General features: G+C 40.4%; 1 protein-coding gene across 3 annotated transcripts in view; it reads left to right on the forward strand.

Annotated features, from left to right (window-relative positions):
• Window positions 1–21,540, forward strand: part of LOC139821348 (alanine aminotransferase 2-like) — a 34,943-nt gene that overhangs the window by 12,672 nt on the left and 731 nt on the right. For all 3 annotated transcript variants that reach the window (XM_071792344.1, XM_071792343.1, XM_071792345.1), the window contains exons 2-4: window positions 4,730–5,062; window positions 5,658–6,102; window positions 21,261–21,529. In XM_071792344.1, the coding sequence (XP_071648445.1) occupies window positions 4,730–5,062; window positions 5,658–6,102; window positions 21,261–21,529 (1,047 nt within the window). The remainder of the gene's footprint in view (window positions 1–4,729; window positions 5,063–5,657; window positions 6,103–21,260; window positions 21,530–21,540) is intronic.

Here is a 21,540-nt window from a genome sequence, read left to right on the forward strand (position 1 = left end):
TAGCGCGACCATGAACATACTAAATATATAAGAATTGCCTACTTAACACTTCCCCTCAATTCTTGATTATTAGTTGAAACTTGCTTAGACAAATAAACTTTACATTAGTACAAACAAACTAATAGTATCTTAAATTCAAAAAACTTCTTAACTTTTCAAACCTGGCTAATACTACACCTTTAGTTAAAATGTCAGCCTTTTGTTGTTCAGAAGGAACGTATGTTACATTAATAACGCCATCAGTGTACAAGTCTCTAATAAAGTTAAATTTTACATCTATATGTTTTAGTCTTTGGTGTTCCCACTTGTTTAACAAATGTATGCAGGATTGATTGTCTTCATAGACTGTAACTGGTTTGTCCATCTTCCAGTCAAGTTCTTGCAGGAAATTTCGCGCCCAAACTACTTCCGTGGATGCCATGGCAAGGGCCACGTATTCCGCCTCGGTGAACGACAGAGCAACCGTCGACTGCTTCTTTGTTACCCAACAGACTGGATTACCAAAGATCTCGATTAGGAAACCTGTTGTTGATTTCCTATCCACGGCTCCTGCCCAATCAGCATCTGCGTACGCTGTGATCAAAGAACCTTGATTTTTCTGAAAACTTAAACACATATTAATAGTGCCTTTTAAATAACGAAGGATACGTTTGAGTCCTTTCCAGTGCTCAGTGGTTGCATTCTCCTGAAACCGACTGTGATAGTTCACCGCAGCACTGATGTCTGGTCTTGTGTTCAGCATGACATACATAAGACAGCCAACTAATTCCCTGTACGGTCTTCTTTCGTCTTCGGTCTCATTCGTCTGGAACGTAGTGACACTTGATGATTTTGCTTCCATTGGCGTCTTTGCAGGCTTGCTGTCTTCCATCCCAAAACGTTTAAGTAGATTTGAAATGTATGTTGATTGACTGAGATTCATCCCATGCTCGTGTCTCTCTATTTTGATTCCGAGAAAATTCCTCAGTGATCCGAGATCCTTCATGGAAAAACGTTTCTCCAATAGGCGTTTAAGTTCGTTTATTCGGTTCCGATCGTTTCCAGCAATGATGATATCATCAACATACAGCAGTAGATAAATCCTTGATTCTCCGTTTACTTTGTAGAATAAACATGGATCGTATTTTGACTGAATTAAGCCAATTTTCTTCATATATTCGTTAAACTCAGAATTCCACTCACGCGGTGATTGCTTGAGTCCATATAGTGTTTTATTAAGCTTGCATACTCTTGATGTCCCATCTTCACAGCCTTCCGGTTGCTTCATATATATGTCTTCGGTAAGTTTTCCATGAAGAAAGGCATTTTTGACATCTAGTTGATCCACATGAAGATCCTCATTAACGACAGTTGACAGTAGTATTCTTACTGTAGTTAGTCTCGCTACTGGTGCGTACGTCTCGTTGTAGTCAAAACCCTTCTTTTGTAGACAACCTTTCACCACAAGTCGTGCCTTATATCGCTGGATATTCTCATCTTCATCACGCTTGATCTTGAATATCCACTTGTTGTCGATTGCTTTCCTTCCACTGGGTAATTGTGTTAAACTCCAAGTCTGATTTTCTTGAATTGCTGTTAGTTCCTCGTGTACTGCTTTCAGCCATTCCTCTCTATCATCACGAGAGTTGATTTCAGCATAGCAATTCGGAATATCTTCAACATAGCTTTCGGCATGTAAGGCCAACACACAGTAATCCTGGAGATAATTAGGCTTCTTCGTTTTACGAGTGCTTCGACGAGGTACTGTATATTGCTCATCTGTAGTTTTAAATTTATCTGCAGTTTCTTCCTCTTCTTCCGTGTGAATGGATTCTGTTTCCGACAAGCTTCGCTCTTGATTCTCTTCGACAGCTGATACGAACTCCTCTTCCTCTTGTTCATATTCCAACGCTTCTTGAACGTTTGTTTCAACAAATGATTGAGAGTTTGAATTTCGTTTCGTCGAAGATAACATCCCGACTACAAATTATTCGTTGCTCCTCCGGACACCACAAGCGATAGCCATTATTTGTGTATCCTACCATGATGCACTTCTTCGAGCGGGGATCAAACTTTCTGGGATTCAATTCCTTCGGAATATGCATATACGCAATGCATCCAAAAACTTTCAATTTCCTTACATCAGGCTTCTTATCAAACCATAGTTCCGCTGGAACTACATCTTCCAACGCTGCTGTGGGACTACGATTTATAATATAAATGGCACTTAAAACTGCTTCAGCCCAAAAACTCTTGCTTAGCTGCGAATGAAGTATCATACACCGTGCTTTATCGAGAATTGTTCTGTTCATTCGTTCGGCCACGCCATTTTGTTGAGGCGTGTACCGAATGGTGTACTCGATACGAATCCCTTTCTTCTGGAACGCCTGAATCATTTCTCTCGAAGTGTACTCCCGACCGTTGTCACAACGAAATCTGCTGATCTTTAAGTTAAAGTGCGCAGTAACCATGGCTTCATAGATTTGGAAATAGTGAAAAACCTCACTTTTCTTCTTAAGTAAATACACAACTGTAAAATGTGTATAATCATCGATAAATGTGAGTATATATCGATTTCCTTCACGTGACTCGGGTGTAATAGGTCCAACGAGATCGCTGTGGATAAGCTGCAATGGACGTTTTGTTCTTGGCCTCTCTTGATTATGAGGTAACTTAGTTTGCTTCCCCTCAACACAAGTATGACAAATTTTATCATTTGTTAGTTCCAAATTTCGTAGATCGATTCCGTCCACCATTCCAGCGACCTTTTTCAGATTATTGAATCCGATGTGTCCATAGCGTTCATGCCAAATTTTAGCATCTTCCTTCACGTGCGCGATAGTTGCAATTCCTGTCGGACTGTAGACTTTCAACTCGTAGACCTGATGACCCCGATGAGCTACTGCATAAACTTGATTATCTTTTAGTATCTTTCCTTCTCTGTTTTTAAAAACAACTTTAAAACCATTTGCTTCAAGTTTCGATACCGATAATAAATTAAATTCCAGTCCAGGTACGTAAAGAACATTTTTAATAGTGACTTCAACTTCTTTCCCGTTAACAATAGTTTTACCAGGAATTGTATCTACTTTATTTGCCGATAATGTTACACCTGCTTTTGCAATACGAATTTTGGTAGGTTGAGCCAATGACTTAACGTTCTGCAAATGCTTCTCATCTTTGGTCAAATGTTCTGACGCTCCTGAGTCCAAGATCCAGGTAGAACCGTTGTCATTCCTCTCGTTATTAATCACAGCTGAAAAACTGACTGCAGTTTTATCATCATCAGTTGCAAGGTTCGCCTGCTATTCCTTTTTATTTTGTCGACTTCCATCTGGCTGTTGCTTCGGCTTTTTACACTCCGATCGTCGATGACCGTATGCACCGCAGTTGTAGCACCTGTAATTGAATTGTTTGTTTCCAGTATCACGTGTATTGTTTTTCCGATTATCGCTTGACGAGGTAAATGCTGTAGAATGGACATCGCCTTTTGTTGGTTTACCGCCTCCTTTTCGTTTAGATTCTTTATCCAGTAGGCGATTTTTAACGAAACTCAATGACAGTGCTTCCTTCGACAGTGTTTCCAACGCCGTTACCACAACGTCGTATTCCGAAGGCATTGTTAACAACAGATGACACACTATGTCTGTTTCTTCCATATTCGCTCCTGTGGACTTAAGCTCTCGAACAAGCGATTCAAACTTTAGTAGATGCGACGACAAAGATTCAGTTGAAGATTTAAATTTCATTAATAATAATCTTTTCCGCAAAAGCAGTTGACTTGCTACGCCTCGACGTTCAAATACATTTTTTAATTCCGTCCAAATATCAAAGGCAGTTGACTTGTCTTTCGCGTACTCAAGATGCGAATCAGCTATTTTCTGAATAATTTGAGACTTACATTTTGTATGCTTCTTCTTCAAGTTTGTCATCCGCAATCTGTACGCCTCTGCTGTTTCTCCAACCGTTATCTCACCGTCTAAAATCTGAGATTCGATGTGTTCCTTCAAACCGATTTCATCCAGCAGTACTTCCATACGGAACTTCCAATTATTATAATTCGTGCCATCGAAGAGCGGCACACGATGTTTATTGTCTTCTTCCATCGTTATAACAAAGGTCGTTTCCCTACAAGCGAGTCCGTAGCGAGGTTAGCCGACTGGGCCCATAACCTGTAGATATCTTTGTGTAGATATCTTAATAGTAACCGATGTAATAATCAATCGTCAAAGCCGGAATGAAGGAAACACTTATTGCAGCTTATAAATATAAGATAGCTTTATTATAGCTTTACATAGTTTCTTGTCGAACTTTCGAGAGAGAACAAAAAACGTAACGCTTACGAGGCGGAAGTGCCAGCTCAACCTGAAGCTATATAAGCACAACGACGGAAAAACGCAGGGTGTCGCTAGCGCGACCATGAACATACTAAATATATAAGAATTGCCTACTTAACAATACCTGTGGTGACATGAACTCTTTGCGTTACAAGCATAACCGTTTTCACACGATATCTGTATGAAGTTATTGCTTATCGGACACGAAACGCTGTCCCTGTGAAGTAGGATATTATCCTTGCCTTAAACGGACAAATTTATGCGTTTGATGCAAGGCAGCGCTACTGTTTTTTATGCATAGAAGGCGCTCTACCACAGTGGTAAGATTTTTCTCTCCGTGTAGTCACTTGGAAATATTTGAAAAATAAATACAAAGATCGCGCGATTGAAATTAAGATCATTTCTCTTTATAGGGTGTTAAAAAACCCTTTAAAGAGGTGACAAAATCAACTGGGGGTGATGCCCACGCAATGGGCCAGCAACCCATTACGTTTCTACGGCAGGTGCTCACTCTAACTGTCTCGCCGAATCTGTTGAACGATCCAAGCTACCCGGAGGACGCGAAGGCTCGCGCTCGGATGGTCCTGGAGGGCTGCAAGGGAGGCAGCGTGGGCGCATACTCGGAATCGGCCGGCATCGAGCGTGTTCGCAAAGATGTTGCACGATATATCCAGGAACGCGATGGCGGTATCCCCTGCGATTACCACAATATCATTCTCTCGAACGGTGCTTCCGACGGTATCAAGGTACGCAGACTCGAAGCATTTTTCTTGTCTTTTTGTTATTCGAAATTAGAAGCAATCATTTGGAAACAATCTAGTTATTTAGTAACGTTCTGAAAAATAGATTGTCAGATATCAAAGTGAAAATCAATTTTAAGTAAAAAAAAGTTGAAAAGTTTGCAATCTTGTTACTATTTTTCTCGGTAAATATTGACAAAAGGGGGCTCAGTTCCTATGACCTTAACCTTGACATATATTATACAGGTCACCCTCCTGAGTAACCTTCAGACCGATCGACGGCTAAAACTTCCTGAAGATTATTCAAGTGGGCAACCTCTATAATATGTCAAGATCAAGATTATAAGAGCTGGGTCCCCTTTTGTCAATATCTATCTTTTTTTCTATATAATAATAAAAAATATAAAGTTATTTTATAAGAATAGCACATATATTATTAACATATCTATATATTAGAGAGTGATTTTGACGCAATACACGGCATACAAAATTGAAATTGGCAAATTCTGGTATTTTGGACAAACTGATGGGATACTAACTATTAGTGCTATATTTTGTCTTTCTTCATCGCAACCTTGTCTTTCAAATTTTTCCTTTTCAGTCATTCCTAAGGCTATTCAACGAAAGGATCGATGATAAGCCATCCGGCGTAATGATCCCGATTCCACAGTATCCTTTGTTCTCGGCAACTGTGGCGGAGTTTGGTCTCGCCCAGATTGGATACTATCTGGATGAGGACAACAAGTGGTCGCTGCAGATCAACGAGCTAGAACGAGCACTAGGAGAGGTCAAGAATACGTGTAATCCTCGAGTGCTAGTAGTGATCAATCCCGGTAATCCAACAGGTCAAGTATTGACTCGCAAGAACATCGAAGACGTCATCCACTTCGCTCATAAACATCACCTGTTTCTGCTGGCCGACGAGGTCTATCAAGACAACATATACGATAAGGATAGCGCGTTCCATTCTTTCAAGAAAGTCATGACAGAGATGGGCGAGCCGTATTCGAAGATGGAACTCGCGTCGTTTATGTCAATCTCGAAAGGTGCGTGAGAAAAGATGGAATCAGGAATATAACTCGTTAGGAGTCGCAATTTATTTCGAACGTTAGACTTTTGGCACTTTAAGGGACATTGAATTCGTAACCCCTTGGTTGTTAGGCGAAAAAAATGCTGATAAACTGAAAATGCTTCTAACAAAAGTTAGTTAATGAAATTATATAAAAATGCTTTCTGGAAGTTTTTTGAGTCGCTAAATCTAAATTTGAGGTCAACATTTCAAAATTTAAAATAACGGAAAAGTTTATAAAAATTTTTATAAATTAATTTTTATGCAAATTAAGCGATATTTGAAATTATTTGGCCATCATAATAAGTCCGTCATTTGAAATTAATAAATTTTAATTTTAAAAACGGAATGAGCGGCTCTAAAAACTCTTCAAAACATTTTATGCAATTAAACTATATTATGAACTTTTGCTTATCATATTAAATTTGCCATTTTAAATTCTTGAATTTATATTTTAAATTTTAAATCAACTTTAAAAACTTTTAAATATAAATTTTTATGCAAATTGAACAATTTTATTTTTAGTCCGTCATTTTTAATTTCGCAATTTTGATTTTAGATTTGACTTCAGCAACCCCACAAACATAGACCGCTATTTTAAATTTCGCAATTTTGATTTCAGTAACTCCACAAACATATAGATATAGGGCTCTGTTCAAATTGCTCCATTAAAAGTATCTTTTCTTGAATGTGCGGATTTTTCCATCATGAACAGTCCTGGCTAGTGTTTTTGCGGATATTTCTTTTATTGATAGTCAAGAGGTTAAATTACATTCACAAGTTTATTTTTTTTTTTTCAATTAGTTGAAATGTCAATATTCGATTTGAGAAGACATATTTAATCTTGGTTATCAAGTTATGAATTCATGAATCAAGAAACACGGTAGTGTCTCGCGCTAAGTATACGCTAAGCGAGACCGCAGCGTGGATCATTTACGTGACGCGACGACGCGACGAGTTGCGAGTATCCGAGATTTTGAGATCTGACCAGTGAACGGATCAAGTTCTAAATGGGTATGGCTTAATGGGTAGCTTGGACCAAATTTATATAATAAAAGTGTCTTTATATTTCCGTTACGTGCCCTACGAGCGGAGATATTGCGATACAAAGTCCAAATGTGGAAATTTTTATTTAAAAAACGTTTACGTCGTCATCGTCGTCGTTGGACAAAAATGGCGGCTGGTGTGTCACTTTTCTATTTTTGACACGAGAGGGCAGTGATGCCCATGCAGACCGTGCACTGCAGTACATACATGTATGTACGTGTGCGTTCTGCGCTCAGTGCAGATAGTGCGTTCAGCCGGTTTAACGCGCTGTCACGCTATGTTTACGCGAGCATTACTTTTATAGTAACTTATGATAATTCCTTCACGTAAACGGAGTTTTGTGGTATAACTTACGATAATTTATTCTGTGTAAACGAGTGAATTATCGTAAGTTACTACAGAAGTAATGCTCGCGTAAACGTAAGTCAGTTATAACCTAGAAATAAATAGTGACAGTCGTGACCATTGCCGCGTGATAGATATTCTGCCCAGATAGCCAAATGCTGTGTTTGCTGCCATGTTGCCAACAAGCAGCTTGTCGTTAATGCAACTAATTTTGACAAACTCGGGACAAGGTGAGATAGCATTATGGTTGTCGGGTTGAACTTGTATATAGCGAGGGTATTATCGGAATAATCGTAAGAATGCTCTTTAGTACGATGTTAACGTCTTTATTACAAACTTCGATCTCTCTAGAACTCTTTACAAACAGTGAATATATGATAATAAGGTAGATTGGTAAGATTGGTAAACTGGCGCTGTCTAGGAATATCATCAAGCTGGCGCCGCCGTCTAGGGAATAGTCACCACACTACCCCCCTTCTTAATAATCTTCAGGAACTTATGTTCTGAAACTGACGGTTTTCTTAGTCTTCGGAGCTGGATAGGTTTTCAATGTTGATGAGGTACCTGGGATTGCTGGTGAAGAGGTGTTCATCTCTTCCGGTGTTGTCGGAAGAATTTTAAAATAAGCTGGTTTCAATTGTTCTGTAGAAATAGTTGCTGGTTCTCCTTTTATATTGATCTTGAACACGTTGTCAGAAATTCGTTCTATCACTTTGTACGGACCTACATACGGTTGATCTAATAGCCTCTTGATGCCTCCAACACGAATAAACACGTGCGAGCACGAATACAGATTCTTGAGAGCGAACGCTTTGGGCTTGTTGTGGTGAGCTGCTGGCTCGGGGCGGACTTTGCGCATATGTTGGCGCAGGCGTTCTATAAAGACTTGAGGATCTGGTGATGGATCTTCGTCGACGAAGTATTCCGCTGGGAGTCGAAGTGATGTTCCGTATACTAACTCAGCTGCGCTAGTTTTAATATCTTTCTTCAAGCTGGCTCGTAATCCTAGTAGTACCTTAGGCAAAACGTCTACCCATTCGATGTTTGCGTGGGTACGAATGGCTGCTTTTAAAGAGCGGTGGAACCGTTCTATGGCACCGTTGGATGCTGGATGGTATGGTGTTGTTCTTACTCTTTTTTTGCTCCCAGTAATCTGGTTAAGGCTTCAAATAATGCAGACTCGAATTGAGATCCACGATCCGTCGTAATTAAGGCTGGAGCTCCAAAATGGGCAACCCATGTAGCATGAAATGCCGTGACGATAGTATCAGCTGTTATATCTGCTAAGGGCGTCGCTTCCGGCCAACGGGTGAATCTATCGATGGCTGTGAGGCAGTACCTGTAACCGCGAGATACGGGCAGAGGTCCAACAATGTCAAGGTGTACGTGATAAAATCTTGTGTCAGAAACTTTAATATGTTCAGAGATGTTACGCTTGTAACGCTGGATTTTTGCGCGTTGGCAAGCAAGGCATGTTTTGACCCAGTGAGTTATATTTTTGTTAATATCGGGCCAGACAAATCTTCGCGTGATGCATTGCTTAGTGGCACGAATTCCCGGATGTGATACACGATAAGTGTTATCAAAAATCTTCCTTCGGAGAGATTGAGGAATGTACGGACGAACGTCATCACCGGAGATATCGCAGTAGATTGCACGTTCGGTATTGTCTAAGCGTAATTTGCGTAGTTTTAAATTAGTTTGAGATTGTAATAGGGATTGTAACTCTTGATCTTCAGCTTGTGCGTCTGCTATGTCTTCGGTGGAGACTATTACAGGCATACTAATAGCTTGAATGCGAGATAATGCATCTGCGGCAGTGTTATCTACTCCAGGTAAATACACGATTTTAGTAAAAAATTGACCAATGTAATCTAAATGACATAATTGAAGCAAATTGAAGGGTGAAGCTTTATCAGACTTTTGGTCGAACGCATAGGTTAATAGTTTATGGTCGGTTGCAATAATACATTCGCGTCCTTCCAGCATATAACGAAAGAATTTAATGCTGTTGTAAATTGCGAGTAGTTCGCGATCATTACTAAACTTTTTTGTGCCTCGGATAATTTTCGTGAGTAAAATCCTAGAGGCACGCGTTTACCTTCTTGTACTTGCTGTAGAGTGACTTCTATAGTTGTATTCGATGCGTCTGTGCACAGGATTATCGATCCGTCTTCGCTAGGGTGAGCCAAGAGGGATGCATTTGCGAGCTGTTGTTTGCACTCGTCAAACGCGCGTTCTGCTTCGGCCAAGATATTGGACGTTTGTCTCGTTTAGTGGATCTTTTGATTAGTGCATTAAGAGGCGCTTGAGAAATGGCGGCATCCTTGACGAATCTGCGATAAAAATTTATTAATCCAAAAAATCTGCGTAGCTCCATTATTGTTCGTGGCTTTGGGTAATCGATAATCGCAGCGACTTTGTTTTTGAGAGTAGTTATTCCCTCGCTGTTGATTAAATGTCCGAGGTATCGAACTTCTGATGCGCCAAATGTGCATTTTTCGAGGTTGATAGACAGTCCGTGCTCCTATAGTCTTTTAAGAACTTCTCGGAGGTGTTCTCTGTGCTGCTGTGGCGTCTTCGATGCGATGATAATATCGTCTATGTAACAAAAGACGTATTCTAATCCTCTAAGGACTGTGTCCATTAGCCTCTGGAACGATTGTGCGGCATTACATAATTCGAAAGTCATTTGTTTGTACTGGAAAAGGCCAAAAGGTGTTATTATTGCGGTTTTCTGCTGATCTTCCGGTGCTATAGGAATTTGATGAAAAGCTTTAACTAAGTCTAATACAGTAAATACTCTGCATCCTCGTAGGCGATGTGCAAAATCGTGTATATGAGGGATAGGGTATCTATCCGGTCGTGTTTTCTTATTTACGCGGCGGTAGTCGCCACATAGTCTCCATCCGCCATTTTTCTTCCGTACCATATGGAGAGGGCTGGCCCAAGGACTAGAGGATGGTTTACAAATGCCTTCGTGTAGCATACGTTCGAATTCGAGGCGTGCGGCCTTTGCACGAGTCGGTGAGAGGCGGCGGGCTCGTTCAGTGACGGGCGGACCTTCTGTAATGATATGATGTTAAACTGCGTGTTTAGGTTCTTGAGTTTTTGCTGGACGATCGAGTGACGCTGCTGAATTCTCGTAAGAGATCACTACATGGGTTATCGTTACTGATGGTTGAAAGTAATGGTGTGCAACACGGAGTTAAGTCTCCATCAACTTTGAGCTTCGTTGTTCCATCAATAAGACGACGGCCATGTAAGTCCACTAAGGAGTTATGGTGTTTCAGGAAATCGGCTCCAATTATTGCTTGTTGAACGTCAGCTACTAGGAATTCCCATTTAAAAGATCTGCGTAATGATAACTTTAATGTAAGAGTTTTAACGCCGTACGTATTGATCGCAGTGCCGTTTGCTGCATAAATCTTAAGATTTGTTGAAGTTGCACGTCGGATTAGCGACTTCTTGGGTAGAACGGAGACATCCGCGCCCGTGTCGATTAAAAACCTCGTTCCCGAATTTGTATCCTGGATGGCGAGGCGGTTTTGCGTATTTCCTGGACCCGAGGTCGCCTCGATCCGCGGGGCCTGTCTTAGTTTTCCTGTTTCTCTTGCGCTTTTGGCCACCCACAGGGCTCTCGACAGTTGCGGGCCTCGGTACCAAACTTTCTGTGGTAGTAGCATGGGAGGGTAGGTTGACCTTTAATGGCTCGTGCTGGTGAGCGTCCGGTCGGCTGTCGCCCCCGGCTTCGTGAGCGTGACCGGCAGGGCTGAAATTTCTTTTCTAATTTCTTGGACAGAGCTTCGATCTGTAATGTGAGTGCATCTGTAGAACTTGTATGTGCGGACTTACCTTTAGCGTTGTTTTTGGTAGGCGTGTCTCCCGTGGTGGATACGGCTAAAACGGACGGTTTTATGACGTCCATTGCTTTGTCTACCATTTCTGCTAGACATGCTAAATCTTGTGTATCGGAGACTGCTAAAATAATACGTATTTGATCAGGCAGTTGTTCTACAAAGAGAGATCGTATACCGGCTCACTACATTGGCCTGTGGCTAAATTTCTAAGTCGATGAAGATAGGCCGTCTTTCGTCGCCCATCTCATTACCGCGAAGAAGGCGGCGAAGTCGTCTTTCATCTCCTTCATTGTAGGATGCTATTATCCTTCTTTTAAGGGCTTCATATTTCCCGTCTTGAGGAGGTGTGAGGATTATATCCGATACGCTATCTAAAACTTCCCCAGAAATCTGAGTGGCTAGTTGTCGAAATTTACTTATATCGGAAGTAATACTATTGTTTAAAAATGCCAACTCGATTTGTGCAAACCATAAGCGTGGATTTTGTTTGTAGAAAAGCGGCAATGTAATTTGGCGAGCCTTAATTACCGCTAATTGTTGTTCTTCTTGGCCTGGTAGGCGATGCTCGGTCTCACCTTCGCGTTCCTCGAGCGGTTTCATCGTGCGTTCCTTGAGCGGTATCTTCGTGCTGATTTGGAATCGCTGCTGTATTTTCCACGGGCGTCGACTTCGATGGCGAACGTGTTATCATCTTGCTGCGATGCGATGTTCCTTGTCGGGGTCACCAATATGTAGCGAGAGTATTATCGGAATAATCGTAAAGTGCTTTTTAGTACGATGTTAACGTCTTTATTACAAACTTTGATCTCTCTAGAACTCTTTACAAACAGTGGATATATGATAATAAGGTAGATTGGTAAGAAGATTGGTAAACTGGCGCTGTCTAAGGATATCATCAAGCTGGCGCCGTCTAGGGAATAATAGTCATCACAAACTCATATGAATTGTATTTCTATTAACAGCAAATGGTAATTATGCAGTTTAGGGGAAGCACCTCCGATGACCTTGACTTTGACATATGTTGTCAAGGTCACCCTCCTGAGTGACCTTCAGAAGGTTTTAGCCGTCGCTCGTTTTTTATTAAAAAGTTATTAACAAAAAAAGTTTGGCGACCTCACCGATTTCAATGACCTTGAGATATGTTGTCAAGGTCATGACCCCGAGTGACCTTCAAAAGGTTTTAGCCGTCGCTCGCTATTCGTTAAAAAGTTATTAACAAAAAAAGTTTGGAAAATATAGCATATATAGGTGCATATATAGGTTAGTTGACGCGCTTTAAACACTTAAATACTTTTAAAGCGCGTCAACTAACCTATGTAGGTTAGTGATCAACGATTTACTGCTTTAAATGTTGTGTTTTGGTAAAGCAGCGATTTTTTCGCAAAATAAAGTATTCTCTGCTTTAACAAAAAAACTTCAATTTATCAACAATTTACTGGTTTAAATGTTGTGTTTTGGTAAAGCAGCGACTTTTTCGCAAAATAAAGTATTCTCTGCTTTAACAAAAAGACTTCAATTTATCAACAATTTACTGCTTTAAATGTTGTGTTTTGGTAACGCAGCGACTTTCTCGCGAAATAAAGTATTCTCTGCTTTAAATAAAAACGTAATATTAGTCGTTTATGCCTCTCAGTACTTAAAATAACTGCTATATTTTCGAAACTTTTTTTGTTAATCTCTCTCTCTCTCTCTCTCTCAGTGACTTATTCCTCTTTTCAATCGCTCACTTGAAGCTTCCGTATTTCCCTCATCATGGAGACGTGCGTTGATTCGCCCTCTCTCAAAGATTCGCATTCCACTGTCACCGTCTGATACGCGACCCATTGCTAACCTTCCTGAAATGTCAAAAATTCTTGAACGCATGGTTGCCTCACAAATCACCGACTATTTGAATGAACACAACCTGCTTAATCCGAGACAGTCTGCATATCGTTCTGGTTTCAATACGCAATCTGCTCTATTACGTGTCTGTGATGATATTAGAATGGGAATCGATAAAAGACTCATTACAATCATGATTCTATTTGACTTCAGTAAAGCGTTTGATACGGTCCCACATCTTCGCTTGCTTATCAAATTGAAAGAAATTGGTTTTTCTGATGGGGTTCTCGCGTGGATTTTTTCTTACCTTACTAGCCGCTCTCAAGCTGTATTCGACGATGAGGGTAATTTTTCTGAGTGGCTTTTCACGTCGACTGGCGTCCCTCAGGGCTCTGTACTTGGCCCACTTCTATTTGCTCTTTACATCAATGATATAGGTGGATTCCTGTCTTTTGTTTATCATATGTTATTCGCGGATGATGTACAAATATATCTACAATGTACACGTGCCGACATTCTTCATGGTCTTGAGTTGATCAAGGGATGCGAACGCCATTTTTGATTATGCTACGTTAAATGGTCTTAAACTCAATCCTGCAAAATCAAAGGTACTTATATTTGGTAGTCAGGCTTATGTCAATGATATTGACCTCCACTGTCTACCTCCTATTATTGTAAACCATACGCCTTTACCCTTTGTCAACGAAGCTAGGAATTTGGGTGTAATTTTTACGAATAACCTTTCTTGGAAAAAACATATATTGCATGTCTCTCAAAAAGTGCATTACTCTTTGTACAAGCTTAAGTTTAACAAAAACTCCTTGTCCACAAGGTTAAGGATAAGGCTGGTATTAGCTTTAATTATGCCGCACATTGACTACTGCTGCCTAGTCTATCATGGTTTGACTGGAGAATTGAACACTGTATTACAGAGACTTGTAAACTGTTGCATTCGCTTTATATTTGATCTTAAGCGTGACGAGCATATTACCCCGTTCAGGCGACAATTGGGGTGGCTTACAGTTGAAAACAGGAGGTTATACTTTCTTGGCTGTCAAATGTTTCGTTTGCTTTACATGAGCTCTCCTACGTATCTGCGTGACAATTTTGCTTTGCTTGATCCGCTGTTGAGGAGATCTGACCGCCGTCTTGCTGCATCCCAAACCTTTCATATTCCTTCTCACAGAACTACCACTTATAGAAACTCCTTTCATCTTTCATCAATATACTTTTGGCATTCCCTTCCCAGTAATATTACGTCTGCTTCTTCAATTGTCTCCTTCAAAGGTCTTCTCAGAGCATATCTGTTGGCGCGTGAAGTTGCATGATGTTCATTGCTGTGCGTGGTCTATGACGGTGTTTTTCCCTGTTATTAGCTTGTAAGTTGCGTTGCGTCTTATTCTTAGTATTAGTTAGTTTACTCTACTTACATTTTTCCTATTTTAAGCTGCGTTAGTTCTTCTTTATACAATGTATACTGTTGTGATAAGCTGTTAAGTTTTGCTCTACTCTTAACTATTTTGTGAAAGAGAGTGCACGCATATTTGTTCTCTATTTGTTGTGTTAATCTTGCCCTTAATTTCTGGGATAAGTAAATGCTAGATATCTTCCTCGAAGAGATCTCGAGAGATATAGACTTATAGAGCTCGAGAGAGAGAGAGAGAGAGAGAGAGAGAGAGAGATAGAGAGGAGGAGAAGAGAGAGAGAGCGATAGATATAGAGAGCTAGAGATCTAGAGAATCGAGAGAGAGATAGACGAGAGAGATATACGAGAGATATCAAAGAGACGACAGAGTAGGCTGAGAATAGAGAAATCTCCTAAAGAGAAATCTCTCTCTCTCCCTCAGAGAGAGCTCTCTCTCCCGCTCTAGACTCTCTCTAGCTCTATCCCTCTCCCTGCGCACATCTCCCGATCTCTAGAAAGATCTCCCTCTCCTCTCCTCTCCCTCTCCCTCTCCCTCCCTACTCCCTCTCCTCCCCCCCAACTCTCCCTCTCTCTCTTTCTCTCTCTCTCTCTCTCTCTCCTTTCCTAGCTTCCCAGCATACTGCCGCTCCTGCGAGTATGAACGCATACCCAGAATATAATCGCCTATCGACCATGTTGGCGCCCCAGTCCGCGTCGACCACTCCATATAACGGTATGCCTGATATTTCGTACATAATGCCATGATTCATGGTGCCCCTCAGATATCGGAGGATCCTCTTGGCTGCCACCCAATGCTCCGTTGAATAATAATTGGTATTAAATTGGCTTATGAAATTTACTGCGTACGCGATATCAGGTCTAGTAGTCACTGCCAGATACATAAGTGCTCCAATATGAGACGTTGATATGGGTATTGACTCATTATCCTTCCGTTTACCCTCGTTGGTTTCATCAATTGCTTGTTCGTGTCGATAGGGGTTTTCGCAGGTTTACAATCCTGCATGCCGAAACGTTCAAGGATAGCTTCTGTGTATTTTTGTTGGCTCAAAATGACACTATAATTGTTTTTGCCGGAATTTGATTTCAAGGCACTGATTTACGCGTCCGAGGTCTTTTATTTCAAAGGATTCGGATAACGATTTTTTTTACTTTGTTAAGCCAGTATCGTTCGTAGCGATCAAGATATCATCAACGTAGATTACGATCATCATAAACCGACCATTTTTCCTTGATGATGTAAAGATACATTGGTCTTGACCGGTTTGTTTCATGCCCAGCTGTTTTAGCTTCGATACGAGACGCCGCGGCGCCGGTACCATTGTCGCCCTGACTGCTTCAATCCGTAGAGAGCCTTCTTCAGTAGACATACGTTGTCCCGGTTTTGTTCCATCGCATCCAACGTTTCGCAGTTCGTATCACGTCGTTTTTGCGATTTATTTCTTTGCTCGAACCGACACGTTTTCCGGCCTTAATCTTTAACAGTACTTCTTGTAATTGTTCAGGTATCTCCATATATACTTTTTCTTTCAATTCGCCGTTGAGGTATGCCGCTACTACATCCATTTAGTGAATCTGTAACCCCAGCTCCGCCGATATGGCTGCTAGAAGTCGAATGGATGATGATCTTGCCACCGGATGAGAATAGGACCCCGCACATATCACAGGGAAAATTAGCCATCTGTAGAATTTGCTGAAATTTTAGTATGATGTAGTTTATGTCGTTCTGATCAAAAGTCATAATGGACCCGAGGTCAAAGAATGGACAGTTTTCGAGATACGGGAGGTCAAAGGTCAATAATAGTGCCTTATTTGAAAATTATATTCTTTGTGTATATCCGCACGTGAGCAGTGTCGTTGTGTGCGTATGTGCCATTCTGCATATGTATGTGTATTTGTATGTGAACGTAGCTTCGTAGATCGAGTTGTCAAGAATCGGCTCGCTTAGTTATTTGAAGCCGAATCTTACTTCAGCGAGTTTCGCTACACCGATATGCTACGCATGTAGTGCTAGCATTTCGTATCCACTGGAGGGGGCATCCCATATCAAGGAATGGAAGATCTTACGTTCCACTATTTCACAGCACTGTATGTGACGAGCGTAGGAAAAGCTTTAGTTGATAATTCAGACAGATACAACCATTTGGTACTTCTTTGTATTATTTTATGTACTATTTTTCTTTGTACTATTTTAATATCATTTGAATATTATTATAACATACTTTACGTACGCGTAACTGCTTTTATCCTATAAATATTCCGTGTTTTGTTAGCAACGGTGAATAATTATTTTATCTACCATTCAGATTTTTTATTTTAAAATATATAAGTGACAAGACATTGGTGGATTCCAAACATTATTTCTACTACTTAAAATGGCAAATCGCAATCGAAATCAAATTAATTGCTTTGTTTGTAATGTAGCAGCAATACCTCGACTGGATCACCAACCGATATTGCCTTCAATGGCTGGATCACTAACCGATCTTGCTTTTATTGGCTGGATCACTAACCGATCTTGCCTTCATTGGCTGGATTACTAACCGGTCTTGCCTTCATTTGCTGGATCACCAACCGATTTTGCCTTCATTGGCTGGTTCACCAACCGATCTTGCCTTCATTGGCTGAATCACCAACCGATCTTGTCTTCATTGGCTGGATCACCAACCGATCTAGCCTTCATTGGCTGAATCATCAACTGATCTTATCTTTATTAGCTATCACCAATCCTGAAACTCTGCCATTGTGTCACACCGGAGAGTATGAGATCAGATGGCAATATAACGTCAGTGAGGGTAATATGCTCATGGTACGCATGCTTAAATAAAAATAAAACCCTTTTTTGACGGTGAACATGCTGGCCAAGTTTGATCTCGATCCGTGCATTAGTTTCGTAGGTGGCCATATTGCCATATTACTATTGCCATGTATTAAACCAGGCTAGGCTCACACACATACACGTAGAATGGCACATACGCACACAACAACATTGCTCACGTGCGGATATGCACAAAGAATAGAATTTTCGAATGAGGCATTATTATTCACCTTTGACCTCACGTATCTCGGAAACTGTCCATTCTTTATGACTTTTGACATTATGACTTTTGATCAGGACGACATGAACTACATTATACTAAAATTTCAGCAAATTCGACGGATGGCCAATTTTTCCTGTGATGTGTGCGGGGTCCTTTCGTGAAAATCCTTCCCTGGTCATTGCGAGCAGCCCTTCGCCACAAGGCGTACCTTCTTTTTTGTGATTGGCCCGATTTCTTTGAAAAACTAATCTGCTTCCAATTACCTTTCGATTTCGTGGTCTAGGCTCAACCTCCCATGTGCCGTTTCGGATTTGTGCTAAATGATTTGCCTTCTAATGCCATTCTCCAGGCTTCAGCACCATCACTTTTATTCGCTTCCCGGCACGTCACCGCATCCCGTGTTGATAACATGTTGCACTCCAGAAATGTATCGTCGTCGCCTAAATTTTCTCCGGGTAAACCTTCGTCATCGGATGACTCGCTGTCCTCTCCATCGTCTCCTTTTTCATCGTTGTTCGTCGCCGGCTGGTATATTTTCTTTGGTCTTTCTACTGATCCGGAACGTAACAATATTGGTCGTCTTCTTCCACGCTTCGGCGGTTGTAAACGCAATAAGTATCACGTTCTGCCCTTTGTTTACGCGTTCCAGACATTTCCGGATGGTGCTTTTCTGTTTCGCTTTTAGTTTCGTCTTTCGTTGTCTCTCGATCCCGTTCATGTGTTCCCGATCCTTCTCGGCTTTTTATTTTGATTTCAGTTTTGGTACTCGGCATGTCTTCCTCCCTTTCTTCGAGGAACTCCTGGTACTCGCGATCAAATGCTGATTTCTCCAAAAATTGAACGTCGCGACTTACGATTACCTTCCGCAATTTTGGTATCCACACACGATACGCCTTTGATTCGTCTGAGTACCCTACAAAAATACCTTCTACCGATCTCGAATCAAATTTACTACGCTGAGTGCTTAGTGCTTTTATCTAACGCGAACACTATCAAACCGAATGTTTTAAAATATGTTACTGTGGGAGTCTTTTTTTTTCCACAATTTGTAAGGTATTTGTCCGTTTAACGATTTAGTTATGCACCGATTTCTTATATAACACGCCGTGTTTACTGCCTCGGCCTAAAATGTCGGAGGGACACCTGCTCGACGCATCATACATCTTGCCATTTCAACTAGCGTTCTATTTTTTCTTTCCGCTACACCGTTCTGCTGAGGAGTATGCGGTGCCGATAACCGCCTCGTAATGCCGTTTTTGTTTAAAAATTGATCGAATTCCTTGTTACAATACTTCTTACCATTGTCTGATTGTAGCGCCTTGATTTTTCGGCCGGTTGATGTCTCTGTCGTTGCCTTGAACAATTTTAATACGCTCAACACGTCACTCTTGTTTTTGATGAAGTATATCTTGCACCACCGTGATTTATCATCGATAAATGTTACAAAATATTTTGTACACGAAAATGACGCACTTCGCATCGGGCCACACACATCGAAATGCACAATTTCCAGTAAATACTTCGTTTGGTTTCCTTCACTTTGCGAAAATGGAAGACAAGTTTGTTTTTCGCGAACGCACACTTCACACTTTGACATTGTCTCGTTGCCTTTTAAAAACCCGTAAACTACACCGCTTTTCGCTATACTTTTTAAATCGCGTTAATTTAAATGCCCGAGCCTCTGATGTCACGCATCTATCTCACTCCTCGCGTGGTTTACTACCAGCACTGTGTTTCCGTTATTCACCGGCTCGCGCCCTTTTCGAGCGTAATACAAATTTCCTATTCTGTCCGCGCGAAAGATCATTCTACCGTCTTTGTTCGTCACTGTCGCATATTTCTCACGCAAATCACCTCATACCCGCGATCCGTAATCTTCGATACCGACAACAGATTAGTACGTAAGTCTGACACATAATACACCTTTTCAAAATTTATGTTCGTTTCTATCTTGCCATTATACTCATAGGCATTCTCACGTTTCCCGCGCCGGTAATTCGCGTTGACTCGAATCATTATTTGCTAAAATCAGTGTTTAATGATCGGCCTGACTGGCAATATATAACGACGTTAAAAATTATAACGACGTTTCGACCTCTATTTTGGGTCCTTATCAAGTTTATGATGGATCAATGTGCGTCAAACAATATAAAATTAATCATCGTTACGTTTTAACAAGGCGGATGGAAAACAGATATAAACTTTGTGCGGCATGACCGTCACGTATAGCGCCTGACGAACTCTGTCGTTCGTCAGGCGCTATACGTGACGGTCATGCCGCACAAAGTTTATATCTGTTTTCCATCCGCCTTGTTAAAACGTAACGATGATTAATTTTATATTGTTTGACGCACATTGATCCATCATAAACTTGATAAGGACCCAAAATAGAGGTCGAAACGTCGTTATAATTTTTAATATATTGCCAGTCAGGCCGATCATTAAACACTGATTTTATTTTATTACTGGCGAAAATTTATTTTATTATTTGCTAAGTTCAACCTTTTGCTCTCGCTTTTGATTTTCTCAAATTTATCTTTTTCAGCGCACATACAGAGTAAGTTTACGAAACAAAACCTCAAAATATCCAAAAATTGAAGCAGCGAATAGGGATGAAGCAGTCTTGATGCTGAATCAAATCGTAGAGCTATTTCTGCGTTCTATCAAAGATTGGCATACTGTCAAGAAGTCAATGAAAACCACTTTCAGAATTTACTCTAAAACACTCAAACACACAAAAAAATGTAAATCAAGGTTGTAAAATTTGTAATTTAAGAAAATGTAAATAATAATTACTTTTTTTACTTTTTTAATTGTAATAAAATTTGAGTTTAATTACAATTTCAAAATGTATTTGTAATTGAACGACTTTATTTACAATTCCGAAAAACATTTGTACTTAAACTCAATTTAAATTAAAATTATGTACAGTAATTAGTAATTAAGAACTTCAATCACAAAAGTATTGTTATTTACACTAGCTCTGCTAGTATAAATCCGACCGTGCAACCTCCACGCGGTACATCTTGGGTAACGCTGATGCCGGCGGTATCGTAGCTTTCAAGCTCCATAACTTGAAAAGTATTTAATTAAAAAATACTTTATTATAGTGTTTTGAAAAGCTCTCGAGGTAAGCGATAAGAATATGCAATCAAAAATAGAGGTTACTATTAAAAAATTTTAAAGTTATTTTTACTTGGCCTTAACAAAGTTATTTGTAGTCACACTAATATTACTATTTAATGCGTTATTTGAAACCCTACAACTTTTGTCTGAAACATTTTTTTCTAAAATATGCAGGTTTTTAAATATTTAGGGGTTGTCATACTTTTGGTGAATATTATATATTCTCTTTGTAATTGGCGCAATTTAAAGATTTCACATCTTTTTTTGAAATACATATCACTTGGGTTGATTTAGGTAACGCAATTTTGTGAATTATTTTGTTAGAGAGCACCGGAAATAAAGCTACTACCATTTAAGATTTTTGGATTTACAACATACGTTGCGCTTGTACTTGGCGCCTTTTTTTACCTTTTTCTGAAAAAGATTTCTCGAAATTCAGGAAACATTTTGTGCTAACAAATTTTACTTTTAGGATATATGGGCGAGTGCGGAATCCGCGGTGGTTACACCGAAATCATCAACATGGATCCGAAAGTGATGAAGGTGCTGTTGAAATCGATTTCCGTGATGCTGTGTCCTACCGTGCTCGGCCAGGTCATGATGGACGTTGTGGTGAATCCGCCGCGACCGAACGAGCCATCGTACGAGCAATTCCAGAAAGAGAAGAACGAAACGCTACGCTCCTTGGCAGAGAGATCGCACCTCATAGTCGATATGCTCAATAGTATTCCAGGATATAAGGTGACTGTCCT

The sequence above is a fragment of the Temnothorax longispinosus genome, chromosome 11 (genome assembly GCF_030848805.1).
Source record: "Temnothorax longispinosus isolate EJ_2023e chromosome 11, Tlon_JGU_v1, whole genome shotgun sequence".
Lineage (NCBI taxonomy): Eukaryota > Metazoa > Arthropoda > Insecta > Hymenoptera > Formicidae > Temnothorax > Temnothorax longispinosus.